The sequence below is a fragment of the Danio rerio genome, chromosome 16 (genome assembly GCF_049306965.1).
Source record: "Danio rerio strain Tuebingen ecotype United States chromosome 16, GRCz12tu, whole genome shotgun sequence".
Classification (NCBI taxonomy): domain Eukaryota; kingdom Metazoa; phylum Chordata; class Actinopteri; order Cypriniformes; family Danionidae; genus Danio; species Danio rerio.
Genome location: NC_133191.1, coordinates 53,079,211 through 53,092,500, shown reverse-complemented (window position 1 = coordinate 53,092,500; position 13,290 = coordinate 53,079,211). Strand labels below are relative to the sequence as shown.

At 34.8% G+C, this 13,290-nt stretch overlaps 1 protein-coding gene across 3 annotated transcripts in view; it reads left to right on the top strand.

Moving 5' to 3' along the window:
• Positions 1–11,409, top strand: part of gpsm3 (G protein signaling modulator 3) — a 12,900-nt gene extending 1,491 nt beyond the window's left edge. Inside the window, exons 3-6 of one of the 3 annotated variants that reach the window (XM_017351561.4) lie at positions 1,759–1,915; positions 4,639–4,880; positions 7,812–10,419; positions 10,926–11,409. In XM_017351561.4, coding sequence (XP_017207050.1) covers positions 1,759–1,915; positions 4,639–4,880; positions 7,812–7,946 — 534 coding nt within the window. In that variant the 3' untranslated portion in view covers positions 7,947–10,419; positions 10,926–11,409. Of the gene's footprint in view, positions 1–1,758; positions 1,916–4,638; positions 4,881–7,811; positions 10,702–10,798 lie in introns of all 3 variants that reach the window. The other 2 variants (XM_073926757.1, XM_073926756.1) reach the window with 2 other exon arrangements.
• The last annotated feature ends 1,881 nt before the right edge of the window (positions 11,410–13,290 follow it).

Sequence of the window (13,290 nt, the reverse complement as noted above, 5' to 3'; positions counted from 1 at the left end):
TAAACTCAGGAAGTGTATTTTTCTTTAAAACATGTCTTCCAAGTTTGTTTTCAAAAGTATTTTAACAGGAATTTAGGGTAAAACTTTATTTTGATGGTCCATTTGAGAATTAGTAGACTGTCTGCTCCTTTCAGCAGACATTTAACTGACTATAAGAAACTTTGCCAGTGCATGTCAATTTACCCTAATCCCAACCCTAACCCCAATCTAACAGTATGCTTGTAATCTAATGAGTATTAGTTGGCATGTAGATGCAATGTAACCTAATGCAACAAACTGACCATCAAAATAAAAAGTGACCGAATTTACAAAAGTAGATTGTAATATTTTCATTCATTTGCAAACAATTGTTATTTCAAATTTGCAACAGGAATTAAGTATTGGATGTTACTTTCCTAAGTTAAATTAAAATTAGCTGTTAATCATCCTCAGTTTGGTGTCTTTTTCAGCAATAGATTATTAAAGTAGATTTTTCATTAAAAACATGGTGCTTAGTGATTCGTAACGTGTAAGTCAACGGCTGCCAGCACCCATTCAAGATGTGAAAAAAAAACAAGCTAAATATGAGCCGTGACTTGAGATGATACGGAGGTTTTATGATGTGAAAAAACTGAATATTATTTACACTCATCTTAAGAAACAGCTCTTAAAAGGCAATTAATTAAATAATATTCAGTTTATCGCATAGGTTCATCCTATCTCTTTATAATACGTCAATATATAATCAGAGGGGAGAGGTTTTCATTTGGTTTTCTTTTGCTTTATTTTTATTTATTTATTTATTTATTTATTTATTTATTTATTTATTATGCTTAATGGCTTGCACTTGTACTTTTAAAATCACCAAGAACCTCATTTTTAGCTAAACATCTTTAGTCAAACTTGATTCTAACTGTAATGTAATGATGTGCTCCTGTTTGTGGAGCTGCTTTGGAACGATAATTATTTATGAAAGGCGCTAAACACGTAAACTAATTGAATTGAACACTTTATTTTAAGGTACAATACTTGCTATTAACAAAACATTAACTAAGCCTTTTAGCTCAATATTCTAATACTTTGCTGCTTATTAATAGTTATTAACATAGTAGTTTAGATATTAAGGTAGGATTAAGCATGTAGAATAAGATCATGCAGAGTATGCACTTTTGACGTAATAATGAACAGCCATTATCCTTATAATCACAATATAAGCACAATATATATAAGCACAATAAGTTACAAGTTAATAGTGGGAATGGTCCCACTTTATATTAAGTGGCCTTAACTAATATGTACTTACACAGGAATTAATAGTTTGTTACAATGTACTTATTGTGTAAATACATGTATTTATTGAGTACTTATGCTTGATTAAATACCGGTATGTAATTACATCTGTAATTAACTTCTGTAACTACATTTGTAAATACACTGCTGACTATTCCATACACCTTAACCCACCCTTAAACCTACCCACACCACCAAACCTGTCCATAACCCTACCCCTATCCCAACTCAAGAGCACCACAAGTGTTCTCAAATACATTATAAACACAGTAAGTACATTGTATTTATTTTTTGATTCAAGTACATAGTAGTTAAGGACACTTAATATAAAGTGGGACCGTGGGAATTGCTCCCTATACTAAAGTGATACCAAATCTTCTTTTATGTTGCACTGAAGAAACAAATCTTAGGTGTCCTGAGGATGAGTACATTAATATCAAATTTGTATTCCCTGTGCCGAGTATTTGCTAATGATGATTTGTCGTTCAGGTTCACAGATTATCTCCAGATTTTCCTGATGCTCTGTGTGAGCTGTTATATACGATACAGGAGGGCCGTCGGCTCAATGACCAGCGCTGCTCGTTTCGCATGGAGCGCCGCAGGAGATGCTACTCTGAGCCCAGCACGCCTCGCCACAGCCAGAGAGGTAAACACACACCTATTCTACAACAGCTAATAATTAGAGAAAACACTGTGAACCAGGACCTCAGCAATGCTCATGTAAATCATATGCAGTGGTGTAAAGTAATGAATTACAAATACTTAAAACTGTCAGGGTTCTGCCACTCTGGTTTTGTAAATTCTTGTTTTGGTGGCAGAATCCAGACACTAGTCCTGTTGTGCTCGGCTCGAATTTTCTTGGGTCGAGCACTTGTTTCTGTCTCTGTGCGCACGCGCCGTCGTGGGTGTACGCAGTGTGCGTGCTCCCGCTTGATGCGGCCGCGCGGGCTTTGCGTGCCTCGGACGCGCGCGCTCTTGTACTCGTGTTTGTGTTTTCGTCTGTCTGCAGCGTGGTGTTTCATTCCCAGCGTCTCAGTCTTGTTGGTTTTGGTCGGCGCTGGGATGATGCATGCACGCTGCATGTGTGAGCGCACGGTGAGTGTTTTCATTCATCGTGTGCTCGTGTCTTGCCTCTGTTGTCAAAGCACGTGGCTTTACATTGTGGTCACGTGCTTTTGTCGTGTGCTTCAGTGTTGTGCTTGAGTTGTCATGAACATGCGGTTAATGAGTTCTCTCATTGGCTGCATGTTCTTGTCCTGTTTTATGTGAGCGCATGGCTTGTCTTGTCTTTGTCATGCGCTCTCCTGTCTATTGTCTAGTCCCACCCCACTTGTTAACCCATTATTAGTTAATTATGTTCATCTGTTGTGTGTTAATTTTCTCCTGCTTATAATCTCCTCATGTCTTCTGTTCTGTGCCAGTTTGTCGTCTACTCTGTGTTCCTGCTGCAGTCTTGTCTTGCCAGCCCAGCCAAGTTTGTTTGTGTGTTTTGTTAATGTTTTCCCCCTCGGGGTAGTTTTGTTTTGCCTTTTGTTTTTATTTTTTTGTTAATAAACACCCATTATTTGCTGAGCCTGTTCCTTTCCCTAACCACGATCGTGACAAAAACTACTGTAATTGAGTAGCTTTTATCTGGAATTGTAGTTTACAAAGTAGTTTTTTTTTTTAAATGTGTACATTTACTTTTACTCCAGTACGTTTTTAGTGCTGTATTGATCATTTTGTTCCACTATTTTCAATAGTATCTGACTGCCCACATGTGGTCTCATACTTTCAGTCTCAGACACTATGCACTCAATGGAGCTAGTGATGTCACTGTGATCGGTAGGGTTAGGGACTGGGGTTAGGTGTGCACATTAATAGCACTGCAAGCAGCTCAGCATGCATCTGCATCTGGTCTGCAGCTAGACCCTTCTTGCATCTGTGTCGTAGGTGGCGGTAAATTAATTATTTATTAATTATTAAACTAATTAATTTCAACTACCTGACCCGCATGGTCTCTCTTTTTCCCATAACCAAATCTTAATTAAATAAAGATAAGTTACATACAAATTACCACCTGTCAATCATTTTTTCCACAGGACTCTGGCATGAATAGGCAGAGTGATCTGTGTCGCTATAATGGTGTCGACAAACTTAGTTGGTAAAAAAGACCCAACCAACATATCTGAAGTTTTTGCTAAAATTCTTAAGTATAAGCGTGAAAGCGAAATACTGAAGCAGTGTACTGATTTATTAAGAAATTAAATTTAATATTTATTATTCATATTCATTATTATGAAAATAATCCTACTTTAATAATAATATAAATAGTATTATTGATGATGATGATCATAATGACGATTATTATTATTAAGTGAAATATTGTTTATTTATTTAATAATTTTTTGAAAAGTCTACTTTTACAATTCGACACATGCAAACCACCACAGTAATGTTCTAACCAGCAGGCCCATGTCATATACAGTACAGATACTTAACAAATAACCTACTGTAATTTTAAATATTGACGTATGCTATGTTTTTTGTTTTCACAAGCTTTGGAGACGTAACGTAAATTCCGCTTTTAAATAATAGGTCAATAGCTGTCGTCATGAGCCATGTGTGTTCAAAATCGCATCAATGTTTTCAAAGTGCACTGCAAAGAGAGCGCACTTGTGAACATGAAGATCGCTAAATATGAACTGTAAAAATACTTTCAAAGCAAATTACACCTAAGAGAGATGACCTTAATGCTTTTTATTTTTAAATCATTTTAAGTTTAAATGTTAGAATGTTCTAAATGAATAGGGCATAGGGGGGATACGTGGAAATAGCCAGCCTGATCTCACGAGAAAACGTAAGTATTTTACGTTTTGCCAGTTTAGTGGCTAATTCGTACGAGTTCGTACGAGTTCAGTCGTACGAAATGATCCGATTTTAAAAAGGAGGCGTGGCACCTAACCCCAACCGTCATTGGGGGATGAGCAAATCGTACTAAATTGTACGAATTAGATCGTACGAATTCATACGAATTAGCCACTAAATCAAAAAGTTACGAATTGCCGTGAGATTGCGTTGGAATGCGAATGTTCGTTGGAACGATGGATTTGGCAAACGCTAAATCAACAAACTATGTTTGTAAGGACACAACTTGCGACCTTAGTTGGCTAACAATGGTTTCCGGAAACGCACCCCTGGTTGACTTTCTGCAGTTGTTATGAACTCTCTGGGGTGGGCAAATGCACTAGAATCTCAGCAAAATTTGACAACTAATTTAAGTAGTATTAAGAACAGATACTTTTACTCTCCTAGCACTACATTTTTTGGCAAGTAATGGTACTTTTACTTGAGTATGATTTTCCTCACTGGTCATATGATCCCCAACAGTGGTGTTTTCCTCCATGACATCGCTGCAGAAGGAGGAGTTCTTCGATTTGCTGGCGACATCTCAGGGTCGTCGACTGGATGACCAGAGAGCAAAACTGCAGGACGCTCCCTCCGCTCCTCCAGCTCCTCTGAACAAACGCAAAGAGAGGAAGAGCAGCATCTGGAGGACCACAGAGGTCAACCGGACAGTTCCCACGCAAACACCCAACGAGGACTTCTACAACATGATCGTCAACACACAAGTAAGAGCTTCCCAGATGTTGTTCAGCCATTTTGAAAAATAAAAAACCACACACAGAGACACATGTTGGTTTTGGTGGTTTATGAGGACTCTTCACAGGCATAATGCATTTTATACTGTACACTCAAAAAATATATATATTTGCTATTTGCTCAAACAACTTACTTAAAATGAGCTGAAACAACACAGTTTTTGAGTTATTTTTAGTAATAACTTAATAGTTTTATGTTCAATCCACTTAAATATGTAAACACTAAGTTAACTTAATTCCTTCATGTTGTCCCAACACAAATCGATGGTGTGGAACCCAGCATTTTTTAGTGTACTCTAAAAAATGCTGGGTTCCACATTATCGATTTGTGTCAGAACATCAAAGAATTAAGTTAACTTATTTTTTTAACAAGTTTAAGTGGATTGAACATAAAACTTTTATGTTGGTGCAAAAAAGCACAACAAGTTGAGATGTTTCAGCTTAATTTAAATAAGTAATTTGAAAAAACTGTGTCTTACCGGGCCTTACCTCACCCCTAGCCCTAAATCTAAGGCCGTACTCACACTATGTACAGTTGCCTCGAACAGGGCCAAAGCACGCTTGTCCTCCCTCCCTACTCCCCCGACGGCCCGCACTCACACCACAATCGGGCCTCGGCACGCTTACGTCATCGCTGCTGTGCTGTTCAGTGAGAAGCGCTCTCTCACTCAGCAGCACAGTGGAGATTTCTCTATTTATATAGTTACAGTCATTTGATATGCAGTGACATGCAGTCAAATGTTTCGCCAAACAGTCCTTAGGGATGCGGTGACACGCAGTCAGATAATTCGCCGAACAGATCCACCACTTTTGGCGCTCATAAACAGTCATAAAGCCCTCGTGCTGCAGAAATGAGGAGGTCTGCTGACGGTGCGCAGCTGTCATGCAGTGAGGGGTTTGCGTCTTTAATAAACTACGGCAGTTTGCGTTCATTGAACAGTAAAATTGATTAATAAATTCATATGAAAGAGCCCCTTAAAAGTCACGTCTCGCTTTCAGTTTCGGGCTTTGGCACGTTTTGCACTCACACTACAAGTGTAACGCGCCAAAGCACAAGTGAACCGCGCTCAGGCCCACCTCTTCCAACCGGGCCAGGGCCGGCCAAGTGAACCGTGCTTGAGCCCGATTCAGCGCACTCACACTTCTCAAACGATCCGGGAAACGGGCCTGGACACGGTACGGATGGCATAGTGTAAGTAGGCCCTTACTCTCATAGAAAACCTGTGGTATATTCTGAAAGTGAAAAGACCTCATTAAATTAGTTTTTAACAGTTTTTAGTTACAAAGACACAAGGCATGTCCTCGTAAAAAAATACAAGATCAAAGCATGTCATTATACAGTTTTGTCCTCATAAACCACAAAAACCTGTACGCAGACAAAAACACAAACTGTAACACACACATTTTATGTATAGAGTTGTATACTCCCTAATGCCCTAAACACATGTGAGGCTATTCTTACTGTATTTAAAATATATTATTACTTAAATTTAACCGTTAATCATTATCACAATCATCCAATTTGGAAAAATGCTGATAATCTGTAACCATTGACTTGTATAGTAAGAAAAAGCAAATACTATAAAAGTCAATGGTTACAGATTTTAAGCATTTTTCTGAATATCTTCTTTTGAACACAAAAGAAATATATTTTGAAAAACGCTGAAAATCTGTAACCATTGACTTCTATAAGAAAAAACAAATACGATGGAAGTCAAAGATTACAGGTTTAAAGCATTTTTCAAACAACCTTCGGTTAAAAACAAAAATATATTTTCCCTCTTTTTCCCCTTTAATGCTATTCTTACTTTTTTCTTTAATGATTATTACTTAATTTTGACCTATAATAATCACCATATTCATCTAATTATAGATTATTTTGAAAAATGCTGAGAACCTGTAACCATTGACTTATATAGTAAGAAAAAGCAAATACTACAGAAGTCAATGGTTACAGATTTTAAGCATTTTTCAAATTGTATTTTGTTGAAAACAGCAGATATTTATTAAAATGCTGAAAAACTTTAAACAACTACTTGTATAATTTAAAAAAACAAGTACAATGGAAGTCAATTGTTACAGGTTTTCAGCATTTTTCAAAATATCTTCTGTTTAATACAAAAGATATTTTTCTTTCTTTTTTCCCTTCAATGCTATTCTTAATGTAATTAAAAAAAAAAAAGATTATTACTTAAATTCGACCAGTAATTATCATATTATTCATCTAATTATGGACTATTTTGAAAAATGCTGAAAACCTGTAACCATTGACTTATATAGTAAGAAAAAGCAAATCCTACAGAAGTCAATGGTTACAGATTTAAATAATTTTTCAAAATATCTTTTGTTGAAAAAAGCAGATATTTTGAAAAATGCTGAAAACCTGTAATCATTGACTTCCATGGTATTTGTTTTTTATTATAGAAGTCGATGGTTACAGGTTAAGCATTTTTCAAAAAAAATCTATTGTTGCAAACAGAAGATATTTAAAAAAATGCTGAAAACCTATAACCATTGACTTCTATAATAAAAAAAAATTACTATGGAAGTCAATGGATACAGTTTTGAACAAAAAAGAAGATAATTTGAAAAATGCTGAAAATCTGTAATCAATGACCTGTAAGCATTTTTCAAAATATACTAATAAACACAAAGGAAGATATATTTCTTTCATTTTTTTCCCTTTCATGGCTATTCTTAATTTTATTTTTAAATTATTACTTAAATTTAACCACCAATCATCATCATTATCATCTAATTATGGATTTTGTCTAAATCAAAGTTTTTTGTATTTTCTACATATTTATTTTTTAGCAGGCACCATCCAAAGCAACTAAAAAAGAGTAACATTATTTAAGTTAGTCTTGCTTAGTGTAACTTTATTCTATTTGATTTGATCAGGCCCAGGGGCGTCTGGAGGAGCAGCGCAGTGCAGCTCCAGGGCCGATGGACGATGAGGATTTCTTTTCTTTGTTGCTGAAGGTTCAGGGCGGAAGAATGGATGAACAGAGAACGGAGCTTAAACCTGTTCATTAAAGGGATAGTTCACCCAAAAATGAAAATGTACTCACTATTTACTCTCCCTTAAATGGTTTCCTTATGCTGTTGAACATAAAATAAGATATTTAGAAAAATCCTGAAAACCCGTAAGCACTCACTACCATAGTAGAAAAAAAAAAACAAATACCATGCAAGTCAATTGCTCTGTCAATACATACTTTTAGAACGGTGTATACAAGCGTAAGGTGTGACACAGCAATTGACTTTAATAGTATTTGCTTTTCCTATTATGGAAATAGTTAATCGATTTCAGCATTTCACTAAATACCTTCATTTGAACACAAAAGAAGACATTTTGAAAAATTGCTGAAATCCTGTAACCATTGATTTCCATACAAGGAAAAACAAATACTATGGAAGTCAATCCCAATTCACCCACTTATACTCTGTTCTCAAAGTATATACTTTTTTGTGAAGAAAAAGGACATACTTTTGAGTGTGTAAGAAAAGAGTAGGTTAGCTTTGGGACATCCTACTTCCTCATTAACAGACCGTTATGTTGCTTAGTTAAGGGCCCTGTCATTCATCTTCACACATAATCCACGTTTCTTTCATATTTATATTAATACCTTACTGAAGAAGAAGCGTCAGGTTTATCTGCTATTCACGAGTCTTTCATGCAGAGAAATCTCCACAGGTCTTTGCATAAATATGCATTCAGAAGTTATTGTCCAAACCATAAGCTGCGTCCCAAATCGCATACTTATGCACTATTCTACGCCATTTTGTAGTATAAATAGTGTAAGTAGTGTGTTCACACTGAAAAGTCTAAAAATCATAAGTGCACTTTAATTACCCGGATGATGCACTCATTCAGCCTGTAAAATGAAGTGTGTAATGATGGACACTTCACGCACTCAATGACCGCAGGTTTGCTTACGTAGTGGAAGGGGCGGAGCTATTGGACGCACATGTTGAATAACTTTATTTATTTTGGATGTTGAAAGCAAAATTCTCCTACGAGAGTGATTATAGCGCCTCCCGATGGTGAATGCGGTTATACTCATGGCAGGTAATATTTGATAATTCGGTCGTTTATTTTACGGATTTGGCGACCGTCAAACGTCATCAGGGAAACGGTTTGAATTTCTGTTTAGTAAAAAAACATTAGTGTGCCATTTGGGACGCCACTACATACATATACTATCCCGTAGAGTGTGTAAGTGCATAAGTACATAGTGCATGAGTGCATAGTGTATAGTGTGCCATTTGGGACGCAGCTCTAGACTGTAAAAGATATGGAAGTCGTATTCGTGACGTCACCCATAGTTTTCTGAAGAACTTAAAAGAAGCTACAAGTAGGGGTGGCCACTTGTCGCCATTTAGTTAGCGCGTCCTCGCACCGACCGGGGGATACCAAACAAGGGCAAAGAGGCGGAGAGTGAGCAGAGCTACAGACACCTGCTGGCATTTTGCTTAGGCGGGCTATTCTTTGGGAGAAACGCTTAAACCTGCGACTCGTTTGTGTTCTGACCACATGTGCTTGGTTGTACGCTATATCAATAAAGTGTTTAGACATTTAAAAACACTGTTGTAATGAATTGAGCAAGCAAACATTGTTCTTGTGACGTTTTATACAAGAGGAAAACACAAATTACTTCCAAACACTTCAGATAAAGTCTGTTTTAGTAAATGCAAGGTTTTTTATGAAATCCAGGCATGACACTGTATTACATTTCAGACGACTGTTTTAGAGCCTACAGCTAATCAATCTGTCAGATTCTGGAGTGCTGTACAGGTCTAAAGAAAATTATATATGATAATTGATCTTAAGTAAAACAAATATATTTATAGATATGGTAAGCATATAATTTCACTTACCTGGGAAATGGAGGCAACTTGAACAGTTTGTGAGCACAATTAAATGCCATATCATCTGATAATTGTAGGAAATAATTCCAAAAGGCAATTGACTGTGTAAAGCCACATAAAACAAACAAAAACACGTATATGCCGAGTTCAGCAGCTAATCAGCCGGAATCAGCTGAGATGAAGTGATGGCGACCAGCGAGACTTAGCTGTCACTCAAGTGGCCACGCCTTTAATAATGCAGACTTAATAAAACCTAATAAAAACTAAACGAATGAGTTATAATGAAAAATTCACCTCTCTCGCAGTTGTCATGTAGGATAATATTAGCTATATGAACCAAAACCATCCTTTGTACCAGGTTGTAAACATGTTATTATCAGCTGTAAACTTGGCCAATTTACCATTGCAGTCAGAAAACATTTGGATTTCCTGGAGCCAGCCCCTAAAGGCGAGTCGATGAATTGCAGTTTTAGTTACTTCCATATTGGCTTCCCCAGGGAGAGCGGGCAGTTGCCGCTTGGTCCAAACACGTCTTTATAAATGTTCACATTGTTGTTGCAAGTGCAAAATAGCATGGAAAACAGGATTTAAATATTTTGCATTCGAACACCTAAACCAAAGTCTTTCTACTTTACAGGTCTCGCGCATTCGCCATGTGTCTAGTTTGTTTATACTTTGTACCAAAGTCTCTAATCGTAGTTCTAATTGAATTCACATGCAATCTATGCTGGACAATGATAGTGGTTAGACACTTTGAATTTCTACCACAAATAGAAGACCCATCTGGGAACCATTGGCACACTATTTTCCAACAAACTATGGTTTGGGACATACTAATTTTATTTTCTATTACTATTGAGGATATAGTATGCGAATTGGGATGCAGCGTATGGATACATTTTTCAAAATATCTTATTTTGTGTACAGCAGAAGATATTTTGCAAAAATGCTGAAAACCTGTAACCATTGACTTCCATAGTATTTGTTTTCTATTCTTTGGAAGTCAATGGTTACAGGTTTTCAGCATTTTTCTAAATATATTCTGTTGAACACAAAGGAAGATATTTTGATAAATGCTGAAAACCTGTAACCATTGACTTCACTAGTGTTCTTTTTTACTACTATAGAAGTCAATGGTTACAGGTTTTCAACATTTTGCAAAGTATTTCTTTTGCGATACACATTTCTTCTCTTGTGATCTTCTCGTGTTTAGAGACGATAGAAAGTCAGACAGGTTTGAAACAGATAAAGGGTGAGTAAATGATGACAGAGATTTTCAGTTTTGGATGGACTATCCCTAACAGATGCTGTGAAGTGTGAAGCTGAGAAACAAACAGAGGTTCCTGCTTTCCTGGGCCTCGAACAGTGTGTGAGTTTATAATGCCAGGCTCCTTCCTGCCCACAAATAAATGTTAAAGATCAGACTACCAATATAACAATACTTGCACTACTTTTCAACATTGCTACATTAAATGCGCTTGAGTTCATGGCTCTGTAGAAATAATGAATGGAAGAGATGCAGAACGTCTCTAGCTTTAAACATTCAGGGTAATTTGAAGGATCTCGGCCTGTTTCTGTTTATGTACATGCTGCCGTATTATAATTAAAATAAATGTTTTAATATGAATTAAGATGATTACTGTTTTTGAATTCAATGTTTTACATATTTTTACAAGTCTTTGTAAAATTCAACTAAGAATTTTGTATGTGTCACAGACTTATTGTACACTAGATGGCGACAGAGGCTGGTCAATTTAATCTCATTTATACTTTTTTTAAAATAAATCCTACTATTTCAGAGTGTTTTGATATATATATTAATGTCTATTATATATATATATATATATATATATATATATATATATATATATATATATATATATATATATATATACATATATATAAACCTAAAATATGTATTTAAACACTTCCTAAATGTTACTGCAATATATATGAATATTGCCTCTTTTTAACCAAAACATTTATATAAATTTCAATGTGAATAAACTAAACAATAACATAATATAATTTAAACAAATAAGTAATAATAAACAAGTAATGTATTAATTATTTTTCATCTTGAATATATATGCATTATTTAATATATGAAATGAATATAATTAATGAATTATGATACAGTATTTGCATTTTATTTTTATCCCTGAGCCTAAAACAGCCAAATATATTACAAAATGTACTTAACAACACAAAATTTTTTATTTTTTTGTATTTTATGTTTTATGTATAATAGATCAATTTTGGGGCCATTTGATATATTTTGATCTATTTGGGGGCCATATATTTGACAAAACATTCTTAATTTTAATTCTTAAACAAAAAATATTGCAAAGATATCACAAGCATGCTTTTTAAGGCAACTAATTAACAAAAAAAGTTCAGTTTCATATTATGAAACATTTTAGCCAATAAGTTTGAAATTTTATGAGGAAAAAAAGGTAACTAAAATAGAAAATATATTTCTTTAAATATGTATAAACAATAATCTACACACTCAGAATTAAAGGTATAAAATCACTGAGAGGGTACCTTTTCCAAAGGTGCACTTTTATACCAGATGATGGACATTAGTACCTTTTTATGGGTACAGTTTTGTATATTGGAAGGTTGACTTTTCTACCTTTAAGGTACTATGAAGAACACATTTGTACTTTTTAGGTTTTAATTGGACTTTTAAGAACCTTTTAGGAACCGTAAAAACTTTTAGAAAGGTACCGCTACTGTGACAGATTTTGACCTTTATTTCTGAGAGTGTAATTTGCGGCCATTTGATTGATTTTGATCTTTATATGCTATTTCATTAAACAAGAAAATATTGTAAATATATCACCTGCATACCTTTCCAAGCAACTAATTAAAAATAAATAAATAAATAAATCGCTTTCATATCATAAAACATATTTTAGTCAATAAGTGTGGAAATATATAAGGCATTAAGTAGACTAAAATAGATAATAAATTTATTTAAATATGTATAAATGATCTAGTTTTGGGCCATTTGATTTATTTTGATCTATTTAGGGGCCATATATTTGACAAAATTTCATTAAACAAGAAAATATTGTAACTAAATCAACTGCAAACTTTTCCAAGCAACTAATTAACATAAAAGTTCAGTTTCATATCATAAAACATATTTTAGCCAATAAGTCAGGAGTTATTAGAGAAATAAAGTAGCTAAAATTAAAAATATATTTCTTTAAATATGTATAAACAATAATCGGCACACTTTTGTACCATACAGGAGGACATTAGATCTTTTCTTCACTTTTGTATATTTGAGGTTGACTTTTCTACCTTTAAGGTACTATGAAGAACACATTTGTACTTTTTAGGTTTTAATATGTACCTTTAAGGACATGTTAGGAACTGCAAAAACTTTAAGAAAAGGTACCGCTACAGTGACAGATTTTGTATCTTTATTTCTGATAGTGTAATTTGTGGTCATTTGATTTATTTTGATCTTTATTTGCTAATTAATTCAACAAGA